Below are 18,070 nucleotides of genomic sequence, written 5' to 3' on the forward strand. Positions count from 1 at the left end.
ACGCGAATTCTTTACAGACGAATGGAGAAACTGGTAGATGCAGACCTCGGGGAGGATCAGTTTGGATTCCGTCGAATTGTTGGAACACGTGAGGCAATACTGACCTTACGACTTATCTTAGAAGAAAGATTAAGAAAAGGCAAACCTACGTTTCTAGCATTTGTAGACTTAGAGAAAGCTTTTGACAATGTTGACTGGAATACCCTTTTTCAAATTCTAAAGGTGGCAGGGGTAAAATACAGGGAGCGAAAGGCTATTTATAATTTGTACAGAAACCAGATGGCAGTCATAAGAGTCGAGGGGCATGAAAGGGAAGCAGTGGTTGGGAAAGGAGTGAGACAGGGTTGTTGCCTCTCCCCGATGTTATTCAATCTGTATATTGAGCAAGCAGTAAAGGAAACAAAAGAAAAATTTGGAGTAGGTATTAAAATTCATGGAGACGAAGTAAAAACTTTGAGGTTCGCCGATGACATTGTAATTCTGTCAGAGACAGCAAAGGACTTGGAAGAGCAGTTGAACGGAATGGACAGTGTCTTGAAAGGAGGATATAAGATGAACATTAACAAAAGCAAAACGATGATAATGGAATGTAGTCAAATTAAATCGGGTGATGCTGAGGGAATTAGATTAGGAAATGAGACACTTAAAGTAGTAAAGGAGTTTTGCTATTTAGGAAGTAAAATAACTGATGATGGTTGAAGTAGAGAGGATATAAAATGTAGACTGGCAATGGCAAGGAAAGCGTTTCTGAAGAAGAGAAATTTGTTAACATCGAATATAGATTTATGTATCAGGAAGTCGTTTCTGAAAGTATTTGTTTGGAGTGTAGCCATGTATGGAAGTGAAACATGGACGATAACTAGTTTGGACAAGAAGAGAATAGAAGCTTTCGAAATGTGGTGCTACAGAAGAATACTGAAGATAAGGTGGATAGATCACATAACTAATGAGGAGGTATTGAATAGGATTGGGGAGAAGAGAAGTTTGTGGCACAACTTGACTAGAAGAAGGGATCGGTTGGTAGGACATGTTTTGAGGCATCAAGGGATCACAAATTTAGCATTGGAGGGCAGCGTGGAGGGTAAAAATCGTAGAGGGAGACCGAGAGATGAGTACACTAAGCAGATTCAGAAGGATGTAGGTTGCAGTAGGTACTGGGAGATGAAGCAGCTTGCACAGGATAGAGTAGCATGGAGAGCTGCATCAAACCAGTCTCAGGACTGAAGACAACAACAACAACATGCATTAAAATTAACCTAACCTACCTGGAACAGTGTTAGAGAGGATTATGCTTGAAATCTGAGGCACATCGTCCGAAACTCTGTAAACTACGAACCGACGTCTCGCACGCAGTTTCATCAAGATGTTGCACAATTTGATCCTCACATCTGAATGTCTTTCTCGATTACTTTCACCATGCACATTTATGAGACCAGCCATGACTTTTCTGCACCACCCCGTCGCAACATTACCACTCATTACCGCATCCCTATATGCTGTTGTTGTTGTGGTCAACAGTCCAGAGACTGGTTTGACTCAGCTCTCTATACTACCCTATCCTGTGCAAGCTTCTTCAAGTACCTACTGCAACCTACATCCTTCTGAATCTGCTTACTGTATTCATTAGAAGCCACAATCTCTACTGAATCTCGGTGGCAGTGACTCGTTCTGCTTACAGGAAGCCAATAATAGAAGGTACCTCACTGCTGGCGGGAGGAGCGATAACGTTATCCATTTCAGTCGCACACACCGACGAAAGAAACGGAGAGCAAACTGACGCTACGTGATTTTCGGTCTCTTGTTCCAACCACCAAAGAGTCATGAAGCTACAAGCATTTGTTTATTTTTAATAGCCAGTCGGAGATTAACTTATGAATAGTCCTCGTATTTCTGCGGGTAACAGGTTCGTTCGACGCACGCTGTGGTGGTTATAGGAGTTGATTAAGTAACGAACTCGTGGTCCAGGCCGCGAAGGCCCAAGGGTGTCAACCAACCATGAGGCGTTATGTAGACGAGATATGGACGGGCATGTGGTGAGCACGCAGTATTTCCCGCCATTTTCCCGACTTTTCAGACAGTGGGGGTGCTACTTTTAATTCGTCGCTCCTCAATTGGCATCATGAACTGAGTACAGTCCGTAGCAGTCTTCCCAGCAATGAAAAATCCTTAGTAGTACCGGGAGTAGAACCAGGATCCCCCGTACGGTAGCCATCTATGCTGACCAATCATCCACAGAGGCGGACATATAAGCTCACTAGCTAACCCTAATTGGTTGACGTATAGGTTTCTGCGAAATGCAGTCTGCTTGTGTTCAAAATAAACGTGACGTTAGTTGTGTAAACACATTTGACTGTGCAGTTTTCCTTGACTATGGTTAGCTGTATTTATGACGTAACTGCAACTCCTTAAAATGAACTACATTTCGTGTAAATCTTTCGACTGGACTTCCATTCGGCGGGTCGCATGATAGTAACCAGTGCTTGTACAGTGTACTAAAGTAGTGGTCGTTTTGAGCTTGAGCTGTTGCGTATGGATATGGGAGAAAGGATGCAAACCGATGCTGTAATAGACCCTGTTCAAAGTTCATCAATGAACTTAACTTTACCAAACAATGCATAGATAACAGCGTCTTATGCCCTCATTCCATCGCGCACTATGGAGGGCTTAGGTGCTAATCGCTGTGATCGGCAAGAGTAGACTGCGACTTCAAGTCTCCTTGTTGACCAAATTCTGGCAGTCTTCAGACTGAACTTGACTAAGTTGGTGCACATTAGTAATATCCTGTACAAAAAGTTAAATCTGAGAAAATGTGAGTGAATTCTGCAACAAACAGGAAATTACAAAGCATCGCAAATCTTCTACTGTTCGTGAAGTTCCAAGGATGATTGAATTCCTGTCGAATAAGCGACGCCAGCGCAGTAACGACGGTGGCAGTTGTGCTATCAACTGTAAATAATAAATGTGCAGTTGACAGGTAATTCGTGAGCAGGCAGCGTTAAGCAGTGGACGTGTGGCAATGGGGTGTCAACGTTGCTACCTCGCAAACTCCGCTGTGGCAACGGGTTATATCTCTAATTACGCTCTGAAGAAAATAAAAGCGTGTGCAAACTTAATTCTCGCACAAAAACAACGATGGGTGGACGCCTGCCAAGACTTGACTGAAGTGCAAAACGCGGAATAATCACCACGGGTGGCAAGACTTGGTGTTATCAATATGAAGCAACCACAAAAACCGAGCGAGGTGGCGCAGTGGTTAGCACACTGGACTCGCATTCGGGAGGACGACGGTTCAATCCCGCGTCCGGCCATCCTGATTTAGGTTTTCCATGATTTCCCTAAATCTCTCCAGGCAAATGCCGCGATGGTTCCTTTGAAAGGGCACGGCCGACTTCCTTCCCAGTCCTTCCCTAATCCAATGAGACCGATGACCTAGCTGTTTGGTCTCTCCCCCAAACAACCCCCCAACCACAAAACGACAGAGTACAGTTGGGTCTCTGATGGCTCGCCAAGACCGAAGAAGGTGCAAATGTGCAAGTTGAACAACGTCCCAAAGAAGGACTTTTCTGATGGTTTCACATGCTTGTATAAAAGTTCCGAGCGCTGTACTCATGTTGGGAGAGACTATAGAACACCTCAAGCTCTAAACCACCATCTCATCTTTCCTACATTTTTCATTCAGGCTCGGATCTATTTGGACCGATTGGAATTTCTAAAATAAATACAGGAGAAAGAAAAGAAAGACACACACCTGCTTATACTAAATTAAAACTTTATAGCACGAATGAAAGTCTCACATTTTTGATTGTTTATCTGTAGTGCAGAATATGGTGAGAATGCCAGAAACTTTCCAGATGTTTTGAGTTCAGTCAGAACTTTCTTTTCATTACGCATCTGTACAAATACTATTTTATGCCAGTAATTCTGTAGTGAACTAGTTCTGTAGTATGGTGTTGCTCTATGCTATCGGGAAGACTGAAGACTATATTTACCACAGTGTTCAGTCCTATAGCAGTAATAGCAACAACTATTACATATTCATTGTTTAATACCACGGAGTGTGGGTCCAGTCCGAAGTTTGGTTTCATGTGGCTCTCTACGCTAGTCTACCCTGTGCCAGCCTTTTCGTTTCTGCATAACTACTGCGACCTCCGTTTTTGAACCTTCTTACGGTAGTCACCCATTGGACTCTCTCTGCAATTTTTACCCCCCAAACATACACTTTCCTTCAGTACCAAATTAGCGATAGCCGCGCGGGATTACCCGAGCGGTGTAAGGCGCTGCAGTCGTGGACTTTGCGGCTGGTCCCGACGGAGGCTCCGAGTCCTCCCTCGGGCATGGGTGTGTATGGCTGTCCTTAGGATGCTTTAGGTTAAGTAGTGCGTAAGCTTAGGGACTGGTGACCTTAGCAGTTAAGTCCTATAAGATTTCACACACACACACAAATTAGCGATACCTTGATGCCTCAGGATGTGCTCTATCGAGTAATCCCTTATTTTTTCTCAAGTTGTGTGGTAAATGCCTTTACTTCCCAGTTTGATTCAGTAACTACAAAAAATGGTTCATATGGCTCTGAGCACTATGGGAGTTAACTTCTGAAGTCATCAGTCCCCTAGAACTTAGAACTACTTAAACCTAACTAACCTAAGGACATCACACACATCCCTGCCCGAGGCAGAATTCGAATCTGCGACCGTAGCAGTCGCGCGGTTCCGGACAGAAGCGCCTAGAACTGCTCGCCCACCGTGGCCGGCTCAGTAACTGTAATTCGAGTAACTGTAATTCGAAAAGATAATAAAACTATATTGACTCCCGATTTTGGCTTTCCAGCCGACACTGCGTGTGAGTTACATTAATTTAATACTTGAGAGGATGGTTGTTATTCCTTTAACGCCAGAGTTATCTGCACGGTGTGGCATCACACAGTACGGAATCGCCCGTGCGAACGAGCTCCGCTGTACACGGAAATAATGTGTAAGCAAGCGCTGCAAGGCGGAAGTATAGTTGAGTCGGCCTAAGTTTATCCCTGACAACTGCATCGGCCTGGGCACAACAGTTCCGCGGGCCTACCTGAACCAATAACTTAGCGCGGTTTTGTAAACGTCTCCGTGGCAATGTCTCAGTGTTGTCACAGCTCTGTAGACAATTACTGTTTTCGCCTGCCGTTGAAAACTGGCAATAGCGCTGTGAGCTGTCATGGATTTTCTTAGCCGTCTCCACTATAGACGAGACAGAATAACGTACATAATTCTCATCCCGCATTTGGATCCGAATTCTGAACCAGAACTGGTGAAGTTATTAATACATATTTCTCTTGGTTATTATTGTTTAACTTATAAATTATTACATATTATTACTTTTTACATGAAATTAATTTTACTTAACAAAGTCGAGAACCTGTTATTTAATTACATCTCAGTTTCGAAAAGGAACTTTGAGCTATGCTAAAAAAAAAGCCCATGTTATGGGGTAGGTCATGGAATAACTATTTTTCCTGCGGGGAACACTTATTTTTCCAATTTGTTTAATATCATTGTGATATATACGATCTGCTCTAGTTATAGTTCCATTATTTCGTTCCATTACCAGTAGACGGTCTAGAAAGAGAAGTAAATAAATAGAAATATAATCGAAATTGATCTCAACAAGGGGTGTCACCCAAAACAGGAGTGAAAGAAGGAATGAATTGAAGTTTTGATTGGCTGTGTCCAGTTTTGAAACTATGTTCATCCGCCTTCTTATTGTGATCTGTATATCTTACGTTTATTGAGTTTACGTTATACAAGATCCCGCGTGGTTTTACAGAGAAACAAAAACGGGGTTTGCCTCGGCTGTTTTAGAAGTAACAAGCCACGAAAAAAAAAAAAAAAAAATAACGAGAGGAAACCGTGTGCAAAGAAGTGGCTAATACAAGAAAATAAAACGGTTCAAATGGCTCTGAGCTCTATGGGACTTAACTTCTGAGGTCATCAGTTCCCTAGAACTTAGAGTTACTTAAACCTAGCTAACCTAAGGACATCACTTCTGAGGTCATCAGTTCCCTAGAACTTAGAGTTACTTAAACCTAGCTAACCTAAGGACATCACACACATCCATCCCCGAGGCAGGATCCGAACCTGCGACCGTAGCGGTCGCGCAGTTTCAGACTGCAGTGCCTAGAACCGTACGGCCACTCCGGCCGGCTACTAGCTAAAATGATTCCTGACTTGCACTACGAGATTCATAGCTGACTGAGGAAATACATCAAATTAAAGCAATATAAATAAAACAAAAACGTTCATGTAAACGTTATTAATTTATTTATGTATGTAGCATAAAAGATGACCTGTAAGTTTAAGAAACTCATTTCAGATTCGAAGAAGAAAGAACATACATGGGGATGGCGGACATAATTTAATAAAAACAACATCAAACACACAACAAATGAAGTATTTAGCAGCGGTAAAAAAAAATACTTCGCTCTCAATAGCACAGGGCTTAGATATAGGCTGGATTTTTGTAACACTTATAAAAATGAAGCAAGTATATATTATGAATTAATCTCCATTGAATGTCAATATTTCGATCTTCAGATTTCATTTCTGCTATGCATCAGAAATGAAACCTAAAAACAGAAGATCGACGGACTTTTATTCTACGCGCCATATGAAACCACTATGGATTCGTTAAAAAATAAAAAATAAATGCTTCGTTTCTTGCATGTGTATTGTTATACTCCTCGTACGACGAGTCCCACAAACATCTGCAGCCTTAAAATTTCTCCAGAAACTCTGTCCTTAAGGTATTGGTCGCCTCGCACCCTGTCATGTGTATCAGAACAGCATTTAATCCCGTGCACATTGACAAAAGAACTTCTCTAGGGCAGCTGGCAGGACAGCACAACGCCAGTTTGTAGGGTGGAGTGCGGCAGCGGTCAGCTGGCGTGTGGTCCCACCCGGCCGACATCTCGACAAGGAAACTTCGTCGGTCGGCCAGTCAAAACGTTTACACACGTCCAATTTGTCGTTCGGTCGATAGGTGCGCGTGCAGTCCCTTTAGGAACAATTGTTATCGGTGACCGTCATGTAACGGATCTCGAAATGAAGGCACGCTTTCATTGGTCTCTCTTATGGACGGCTTTAGCGAATGTCCGCTATCATTGGTTCGCCACATGACGGGTTGATGCTTATCGGTTGAAGCATAGCAAATGATCCTTCTTGATATTTCCTGAGGTCATTTAGGGAAACTGGAAAACATAAATCTGGATGGCCCGAAGGAGACTTAAACCGCTGTCCTCTTTGATGGAAGTTCACACTATCGAGTGGCGCATAATGAAACGATCATCTTCTAATGCGTCTTACGTGAGGCTTCGTTCCCCTCAAAGGCTGAATATACTTACGTTTTGACGAGTGTAGGTCCGCAACGCTGTAAGGTGATAGCTACTTTTTGTGTGGACAAACTCTGTCGGAAAACAGAGATGTTTTGTTTTCACTTGTTGGTGCCAGTCTCTCAGTGAAATGCTGGCTGTGCTTTCCAGATAGTGTGGCTAGCTCTTTTTATACTAAAAGAATCTCTCTTGCCTGGGATTTCCGGCCTCAGATGAACTCGCGCGGAAAGTCCGAAACCCCAAGTAACAGCCGATACCGGTCTGAGGAGGCTGGAGGAGAAAGCGAAAGTTGGCAACGGTGCGCCGCGCGGTAGCCGCGCGCACGTTGGCAGCCTTGCAGCCGGGTCAGCTGTGCGACGCGGCGGCAGCCATGCTGTTCAGTGCGGGAGGCAGCCTCCTCACGGCAGTCGGTGTGCGGCAGTTGTTCTATCGAGTAGTGTTGACAAAAGTGCGTGAGCGCGCGCGCACATTCCGCGTCGCGTGAGAACGCGCAGGCCGTACGTGCGGAGAGCACGTGGCGGGGATTCGTAACTCACCTCGAGCCGTGCACTCGGCGATCCTTGGCGCGCCGCGGGGATGGAGGGCCTCAGACTAGCTATTCAGTGAGTTCTTACTTTTAGCTAAGAGTTATACTGCACCAGTATTGTAGCTTTAGATGTGTATGCCATCACTTTTGTCCGTTGATTGTACTAGAAACGGCTGATAAGCCCCTCTCGTGATATTTTTGGCGAAACCAAAGTGACGAAAACAGCAGTGCATTCTTCTAATATCAGAGTATTAGACTTCGTACTAAAAGTAAATGTTCAAATCTGGCCTCATAGCAGTACTCTCAACACTGAACAGCAACTGGATCAGTCACCATGTAAAAATAACTAATCTTTCCTGTGAACTGAACTGTGTATTTTGCGTAGAGTGAAGCATGAACAACAATTATATTTTCCCTCTAATTCGATGCGAAGGACAAATGATTTAGGTTCGTATTTCATAAGTACTATGGAGCCTAAACTGACTATTGCAGGATACGGCTATTCTGTGATGAAAAGAGACATAATTATAAAGTTTTGGGAATCAAAGTTGAGTTTAGAACCAAAACAAATTGTCGTCGCAAACCCATACAAAAGCTAAAAAGTGGCAATATTTATTGTGTGTGTGATTGGATAGCAGAAGTTTAGAGATGCAGTGTAGGGGGAAATGGAAGTGAGCATCAATAAATTGAAAGAGTGAAGACTGTGAAAATAAATAGGGCATTTTGTTGGCGATTTTTTTTCCCTTCTGAATTTCATTTCTGTGCAAAATTGTTATTGTTTACGTGTGGCTCGTTTTGCTATACATTCCGGATACTGCCGAAAAACCTTGAATGATACTGCTGAGTAAAGAAAGAGGCAGTGCGCTCTAACTTTTATGTTTACTGAGTTGAAATGCTGCCATGTGCAACATGATCTTAACACTTAAACTGGTGTTCTATATGTTGTCACGCTTCCACACCCACTAGCGACCATTGTCGGCTGGTTACAGTCATTGTTACGCTTTTTATTTTATTTTTTTCCGCGTGGCACGCTGCAGCCCGGTACGGGAGCACAGTCGAGCGCTATTTACCTGTATGGCGCGCCGTTTTTGTGCGCGCCGAAGCACGTGAAAGTGGCAGAACGCCCGCCCCCCGCACGCACACCCAGCGGTATAAACGCTTGTCGATGTCACCGCACGCACGTGCGCAGTGCGACGTCCCGGAAAGGGCGCCGACGCCGCACCTTCGGAAAGACAATGGGCGTGCCTCTCGTGTTGTCCTGCGGCTGGTTAGCGCCGTGATTGCTGCTGAGTGGCTGGCGTCTCCTGGCCTTTGTTGTCTGCGCGTGCCTTGCCCGCCGCGTTTGTTTAGCTTCTCTCTTTTTTCCGACCGCAGCCAGCCAGTGCAGCTGTCTGCCTTGTCTGCTCCTCTACGCCATCTTTCACTCTCGCCATCAGCTGATGACAGTGCAGCGTCGATGTCGCCCTGTTAAGAGTTGTATCCCATTATCACTGCTGCTACTGTGTCCACGGTGTTTTAGCCCGCGCTGCGTCTGTAAAATAGCTCTTTACAATGAAACAGGTAACAAGTTAATGTTTCTGAGGCAGTAGTCGGTACTGACTGCTACGATAGAGTGAATGGTACTTCGGCATATAAAATCTAATAACACCAACATAGTAACGCAATAGCGAAAATTCTGTTTGAGTCATACTTAATAAACAAAAAGCAGAAAGTTAAGCTGAATATTTCAAACAATTTTTGAAGGACAGAATGTTTTAGTAACTGGGGAGAAATCGCGAATAGAGCCCTGCAAAATTCAATTATGGGTCCACTCCTATTCCACATGTATGTGAATGACCTTCATGAAGCATAAATGATACTTCTTGCAGACGATACTAATCTTAAGTGGTTCTCTGAAAATGACTGCCCCATATTTTTAAAGAAAAAACACTATTTTCAGTTCAGTAGGCTAAACAAATAATTATGCCAACAACTGATGTAGCACACGAATATGAGGGAGTAAACAGGAGAGAATGTTCTAAATTTTAGGTGTACATATTGACGAAAACTTCAATGAGAAACAACATATTAACGAGTTGCTCAAACTATTAAACTCAGTTACTTTTGCTTCACGCTAGCCTTGCAAACAAACGAATCAACCTCCTAACATGTTTTGCATTTTCAACTCAATAATGTGTTATGGAATAATTTTCTGAGGAACTCATAGCTGATACAGTACTGGTTGCGCAAAAGCGAGCAGTGAGAATATTATGCGGTGTTGAGCAGCAGTCGTCTTGTAGAGATCTCTTCTAGGAGATTTACATTTCAATTGCGTCTTCACGATATATATTTGCTAATGAATTAACTTCGTCATAAATAATCCTCCATAATTTGGGAAGAGCAGCGCTGCCGATACTTACAACACTAGAGGAAAAATGACCTTAATTGTAGCTGCTGACACAGAGGAGCAAAGCATGTTTTAAATCCAACGTAAAATCATTTTTTTCTGGTAATTCCTTTTATTCTATAGAAAAATGTCATTGAAAAACGGGTAGACTGTAAAAAATTAGTTTTAAGTGTCGTTACATGGATAGGACTAAAAGATTATGTATTAATTAATTTTAAATCGAATAGTTTTTATGTATCCTGCAAACTGACTCGTTGCAAATAATTTCAGTGAAAATGTCGCTGAAGTGATCTATGGAACATATACCCTAAAGTGACAAAAGCTACGGGGCACCACCTAATATCGAGTCGAACCTGCTTCTGCCTGACATAGTGCAGCAGTTCGACGTGGCATGGACTCAGCAAGTCGTTGGAAGTCCCCTGCAGAAATATCGAGCCACGCTGCCTCTACAGCCGTCCACAATTGCGAAACTGTAGCTGCCGCAGGACTTTGTGCACGAACTGGCCTCTCGATTATGTCCCGTAAATGTTCGATGGGTAGTCACGTCATTCGCTCGAATTGTTCAGAATGTTCATCAAACCAATCGCGAACAATTGTGACCCGGTGACATGGCGCATTGTCATCTATAAAAAATCCATCGTTGTTTGGTAACATGAAATACGTGAATGGTTGCAAGTGGTCTCCAAGTAGCTGAACAGTCAGTGATCGGTTCAGTTGAACCAGATGACCCAGTCCATTCCATGTAAACACAGGCCACACCAATATGGAGCCACAACCAGCTTGCACACTGCCCTGTTGCCAACTTATGTTCATGGCTTCGTGTGGTCTGCTCCACACTCGAACCGTACTATCAGCTCTTACCAACGGAAATCGGGACTCATCTGACCAGGCCACGGTTTCCCGGTCGTCTGTGATCTAACCGATACAGCCACGGGCCCACGAGAGGCACTGCAGGCGATGTTCTTCTAGTAGCAAAGGCACTCAAGTCGGTCGTCTTCTGCTATAGCCGATTAACGCCAGATTTGGCCGCACTGTCCCATATGATTTCTGTGGTTATTTCACGCAGTGATGCTTGTCTGTTAGAAATGACAACTCAGCACAAACGCCGCTGCTCTCGGTCGTTCAATGAAGAACGTCGGCCACTGTGTAGTCCGCGGTGCGGATACCTAAAATCCGTTATTGTCGGCCCACTGTTGACACTAGATTTCAAAATACTGAATTCCCTAACGAATTTCGGATGGAATATCCTAAGTGTCTAGCGCCAACTACCATTCCGCGTAGCCAGCCGCTGTGGGCGAGCGGTTTTAGGCACTTAAAAAGGAAAAAAAGGTTCGAATGGTTCTGAGCACTATGGACTTAACTTCGTGAGGTCATCAGTTACTTAGAACTACTTAAACCTAACCAACCTAAGGACATCACACACATCCATGCCCGAGGCAGGATTCGAACCTGCGACCGTAGCGGTCGCGCGGTTCCAGACTGTAGCGCCTAGAACCGCTCGGTCATCCTCGCCGGCTCTAGGCGCTTGAGTCCGGAACTGCGCCGCTGCTACGGTCGCAGGTTCGAATCCTGCCTCGGGCATGGATGTGTGTGACGTCCTTTTGTTAGTTAGGTTTAAGTAGTTCTAAGTCTAGGGAACTGATGACCTCAGATGTTAAGTCCCATAGTGCTTAGAGCCATTTGAACCAATCCGCTTTCGAAGTGTGTTAATTCCCGCCGTGAGGCCATAATCACACAGGAATTACCTGATAACAAATGACAGCTCCGCCAATGCACTGCCCTTTTGTACCTTGTGTATGCAATACTATCGCCATCTGTGCATGTGAATATCGGTCTCCCATTCCCATGACTTTCGTCACACCAGTGTAATTGTCTATAGTAAGTACACCTATGGCCTAATTGACGATAGTGATATGAATATGCGAGACCCAGGAAGAGGTGAAACATTTTGCTACCCAGTGATTAATAACTATCCATTGCTAGATAGGAGCCACGCTACAGACTTCTCCATGCATTGCAGTTTCCGGTTGCACAGCTTACTCAATAATCATCCGCTATTTTTCTGCGGCAAATACTTATATTCGTATTACCGAATTTAGACTGTAGTGTTTCCAAAAGCGAGGGTAAGTTTCTTCGCAGGAATATTGTGATAAGCATTCTTGTTTCATACATCTCAGAAATTCATGTCATTCGTACATGAGTAGTGATTGTGCTCTTGCAGTGATAAAATCAAAAACAAGGAAGCCTGATCAGCCACTTTTGTTTTAACGCAGTTTAAAAAAAATCAACATTCAAAAAGAGCGGATGAAAAATGGCGTAAGTGGAGCCACCAGGGTACGCATTTCTAAGAGAACTTCAGTTCCAGTTAAATTTCTGTGTCGGTTTCTACATGGTAACAGAAACACTGCCGGAAAAACTAATTTCGTTAAGTTACATTTTTACGACCCGCTGATCGGTCGCAGAACGATTTTCCGCAAGCTCCACTATAACTGCAAATGCAAATCTGTCACTTCTTCTTTTATTACTCTGTGGACGCCGATGTTCAATTCTAAAGCTACTACGAATTCTTTTATATGAATGCGTGGTGTCTGTTCTTTGGGACATACAATTGATTCGCCTAGCTGGACAATGGATCCACCTTATTCAGTGCGGATGCACAAGTACGATCGACAACCTTCGGGAATCTCAGAGTAGCAAGCATGCAGGAAATGAAAGGGGGCTGTGGATAGATGACACTCGGTGGGAGTGTGGGTCGGCCGTGAGGCGTACAAAGATATTCCGCGTAGTTGTGAGAAACACTGTGTCCCGCTGTGTCCCCGGTGGCGCACATGCCTAGTTAGCAGGAGGGCCCGGGTTCGAATCCCCGTCCGGCACACATTCCTACTCGTCGCCGCAGATGCCGCACAAAGTCCTGATGTAGCTAATATCACTAGTCCCTTCCCTTTCCGTTCCTTTCCTCCCTCCCCCTTCAAGAATTCTAACACATACACCTTCATAGGAAATTAAATAAACAACATGGATTCTTTCGATACAAACTGTACTGTGAACACTAGACATAGAAAACCTTCCTCGAACACTGAAACGGAGAAGGTGTGAATTGTTCTGCGAGTTCATTGTATTACTTCTCATTAAGTTTATGGATAAGGAAAGTGATACTTCCTGTCAGTAACTTAGCTGCTTGGAGTGTAGGAGTAATGAAGTTCCTTACACGGGCGGTCGCTGAATCCACCAGTGGTACTTTCACAGTTACATCAAACGAACGTTTATTTTTTATTTCTGTTTGACGTTTCGTGGACACTGATTTAATATTCAAGTTTTTTAATAGTGTTTGTAATTTTTAAAACTATGGTAATGCTCTGGAGCGAGAAGGTAACACGCATGGTCAATGTCTTTCCAGATTAAAGATAAATGATAAATAATTTATAAAGTAAAACAAGCGTTTGTTCATTGTCGTGATTCCTGTACATTTCTTATACTTCTTGACAGAATCGTATTTATATATTCAGATAACCATTCTGTATATCGAATTGTCATCTTCCGACCAGTGAGCAGTTTTCACGTCGCTGAGGACGAGTCTTCTTTTTCTCTTTTTAAAATAAATATAAATGACTGTAACTTTTAATTCAACTCTAATTGTATTATTGTAAGTCACATTTCAGAATATAGGAACGGCAAGGAGAGGGATGTAACGGAATTTAACGCGTGTGTCGTAATTGTTCTGAACCGTATTATAGGCCCTTTTTTTCGTAAGAAGACTTCATCTAATTAAGTCGCAGACGAAATGTATTTACGGAAAGAATAACTTCTTTGGTTTGAAAGTAGTATGCCAGGAATGTGGCTCTGTTCCTTAGTCAACCGTTAATGAGCGATAGCATGATGATGACAATAGAAACGAAATTCGTTAGGAGATTAGGCAGTGGAAAAGTGTCTGCGGTAAAGTAGGTCGTGGGGTATCGGGGTGAGACTGTGCTGTCGCGTTAATTCTCTCTGGACTGTCTGGCGTAAAAACTAAGCACATCTACCACAAGGTTTTTCGTATCGGATGCCACAGACACAAATTCATTAAAGGACAGTTCCATTTTCCACCTTGACTGTATTATGGTGAGTTATTTATTTCACACCATCACCTGATGTTGGCCACGTGCCATTTTCAGGTGCTTACTCTTCTTATTCTATCATGCATTAGGCTTTCCCTCAGCCCGTTGCAGCTACGCCTGGCCCTTCCATAGTTGTGCAGGTCTTCCATTGCATCATTACCTAAGATTCACTTCCATATAGTAATGTTGGTACTAACATAACTTTATAAAATTTTAGGTATGTTTCTGTTCTTACTTTACGTTGGAGGGCTCTTATGATAGAGACACTTAAGTACTTAAATTTTTTAATTTTGTCTTTTTGATCTAGAATTCCCCTGTACGATAGTTTGTTTCCCAGAAATTTGAATCTATGTACTTGCTCTATAAGCTTGTTGTCTGTAATTTTTTTCTTACTGGATTTTTTCGAAAGAATGCCATGGCTTTTGTTTTTTGTATTGATATTATATATCTGGCATGTTTGGTATAGTTCGTAGGCAGCTCTCTGCAGGCCACCTTCATTATTTCAAATTAACACTTGCCTACTCTTATTTCCACAAGTTTACAGTCATCCAGTGTGGGTGTATACAATGTGCGTATGTAACTTTCGTCAGAAGGCTTTCGCAGGATCGTTAGTTTGTCTTCAAGCGTCAGCCAGCCATTTCCCTTTTTTTTCTGTCTCTGTAACACTCTACCATGGGTGAAACAAGCCTATTACCATGTATACTACCATTCTTTGCATACATTCAATATCCCCCGTTAGACCTGTTCGGTGCAATTTGAGCAGTGTCATAGAATGAATCGCACGAGTGTTTTGTAAGCAATCTCCTGCACTTTTCCCAACGAAACGAAGTTTGCCTCATGCGTTACCTACAGTTAAATCTCTGTGAGTATTAAATTTCATATCCCTAGAAATTGTTACATTAAGGTCTTTTTAGTAGTTGACGGATTCCCGTTGTGACTCATTTACATTGTGAAAGGATACTAAGTGTTTCTTTTTTTCATTTTGTAATGTCCACAATTTTACATTTTTGAACATTTAGTGCAAGTTTACAATTTTTGTTGCACCACTTCGAAATCTTATCACGATCTGATTGAATATTTCAGGAGTGTTTTCCAGACAATAGTTCATTATAGATAACTGCATCCTTTGCGAGACACAACATTGTCTATCAGGTCATTATGATGCAGAATGAACAAGTAAGGTTCCAACGCGCTTCGCTCGGGGTACGCCTGAAGTTATTTCATACTCCCTACCACGAAATTATCAATCCTGTAAAAATTCTCTTTTGATATCCTGTATCTGTTACTCTAACTTATAAAGTCTGACATACATGCCTTCTGCCTTTCAATCCCAGAACTCCATGCAAAAGCTCCTTTCACTGTGAGTTTCTGGTGCGCTGCGGTAGCTACAAAGGACCACAGAATCCTTAGCGCGTCATGCGATACCTTTGCAGCGCTTCAGTGTACTCCGCTGCGGTGAAAACAGTTCTCCTTGGCCACCACCCCCACCCCACAGTCCTCTCTCCGAAAAATCGAGGGCTAGTCGGCGCCGTGCCGTGGAAACGCCGCAGCATCGATTTCACTGCATTACCTGCCGCAAGGCTGCCAACTAAACGACCAATACTTTGCTACCTTGTTGCAGTGCACTTTAACTGTGAGCCAGACAGTTAATTTCTGTCGTTGTTGTATACTGAAGCGTCAGTGCAGTTTGCGTCAAAGACTTCGGAAGACTAAAAAATTGTGAAGGTTTATCTTTTTCCTATCAAGTTCAGACTTTCGAAAAGATTCATTCGATTTCATAACTCTTTTTATGTTGAATGAAAACCGAAAATTACGGGGTTGATCGTCACTGTTCCCAAGTAATACATAATACCTGTCCTCCACAATACATATTATTAAAATTCCGTGAATTTTGGTACAAAGTTTTCGAAAAGCAATAACATGCAAAGTGGCGAGTATTTTGCTGACTTGTTAACGCCTTTTTTGCGTACCGAGGTAAACTATCTTTTCTTTGCTGCACAACGAGCCTTGCAACTATTCTTCACATGTTTTCCCGTAAAGTTTGTACGAAAAGTTTTCTTTCCGCACACTGCTGAATGCCCTTAAAATTGGAATATTTATTAAAAACTGTGTTGCGCTATTATTATGCGATTTAGAAGTGCACTTTGTATTAATTGTACGAGTACAGCAAAATACCATACAATCGCTTGTCGAGAACTTCTTTTAGATATTTCCTACAGTTCAGGAAATATTTGGCGTTAAAGGTGCTTAAAAATATACTTGCTCTTCGGCAGCCGAGGTCTCTCAAGCACTTTCTTGTATTGATGCTTCCCTCAGAGTTAAGCCATTTCGAAACCTGCTCATGGAGATATTTACCGGAATTTGGTCAGCGAGGGAGGAAAGGTGTAGCGTCTATTTACTGATCACAAGACATTACAACAACATCCTTGATTACCTCGTGAAGGTCTGTTCAGTGTATCACGTATTTAGTGCAAGAAGCGACGTTGTTAGTGATCAATCGAACTGGGACATTCATTACGTTCTGTGGCCATAGTTGTGCTAATCGTAAAGAGTGAGATCCGTGTCAGTTTTTTTGACCCTATATCCATAATGACCCATAATAGTACCAAACGGAACGCTGCACACAGAACTCGCATTCGGGAGAACGACGGTTCAGACCCGCGTCCGGCTGTCCTGATTTAGGTTTCCCGTGATTTCCCTAAATCGCATCAGGCAAATGCAGGGATGGTTCCTTTGAAAACGCCGACTTCATTCCCCGCCCTTCCCTAATCCGATGGGACTAATGACTTACTGTCTGGTCCCCTCTCCCAAATCAGCCAACCAGCCAAGGATTCTCATATTGTACCCAACGCTTACTGGCGAGTATTAAGTTTACTACTGGCATATGTCAAGATTGCAGGGTTTTGTAGAACCACCTTTTTTTCTAAAATGCCATATTATTAACTACTAATGTGGTTTATTACAAGTTACGTACACGGTTGTGGTTTTGATGGAAGTATTATTCAGAAAATCATTGACTATTGAAAATAAATAGGATCTCAATAGTGTTTCATTTGAAACTCAAATGTCGTGTTTGCCTAATTGGTCTTAGATATCAGCGTGTCAGTTTTTTTAAAACGTTTTGAACGACCCGGTGTGTTACAATCGATAATAGGCTGAAAATACAGGAGATTCAGTTTGTTCCGTCCACCGGTATATCCGATGACATGATGTAAGACTCCCCCAGACAAATTTCAGACTCACTGTCTGTACATTTTCCGGGCCATAATGGGTAAGATTTTAATTCACTGCAGTGCACCTCAAAGTAATCAATAAATATCTAATTGCATCCGAACCACAGCCCACTCTGACTGTGACCTGGCTCGCCCACTCACGTCTAACTTTCGTCGGAAAGCGACCTCATTTACCATCACCGCAGCAGAAAATGTATTCGTGTGTTTCAGCAAGAATTAACATACTACCGATCCAATAGGTACAAAATTAACCTCTTACTTAAACAGCTTTCCCAATCCCTTCGTTCGAAGACAAGTTCTCCCGTTAAACAGGTAATTATGCACACAGAGGTCTGTTTCGGTTCCAAACACTTATCTGATGCAGCCATGACAAATGCACCCGTGGAGAACTGTATGTAGGTAGTTGCAATCCGCCAGCAACATATGCTAAGTTCATTCTACGTGGCTGGACCTAGTCGCACTATC

At 42.9% G+C, this 18,070-nt stretch overlaps 1 protein-coding gene across 2 annotated transcripts in view; it reads left to right on the forward strand.

Annotated features, from left to right (window-relative positions):
* LOC126355180 (tripartite motif-containing protein 2-like) overlaps positions 1–18,070 on the forward strand; it is a 427,732-nt gene that overhangs the window by 136,482 nt on the left and 273,180 nt on the right. Inside the window, exon 1 of one of the 2 annotated variants that reach the window (XM_050005393.1) lies at positions 7,702–7,965. The exons of the other annotated variant lie outside the window; for it this stretch is intronic. Coding sequence (XP_049861350.1) covers positions 7,940–7,965 — 26 coding nt within the window. The 5' untranslated portion in view covers positions 7,702–7,939. Of the gene's footprint in view, positions 1–7,701; positions 7,966–18,070 lie in introns of those variants that run through there. 2 annotated transcript variants of the gene reach the window in all.

Source organism: Schistocerca gregaria, chromosome 3 (genome assembly GCF_023897955.1).
Source record: "Schistocerca gregaria isolate iqSchGreg1 chromosome 3, iqSchGreg1.2, whole genome shotgun sequence".
In the NCBI taxonomy this organism is placed as follows: domain Eukaryota; kingdom Metazoa; phylum Arthropoda; class Insecta; order Orthoptera; family Acrididae; genus Schistocerca; species Schistocerca gregaria.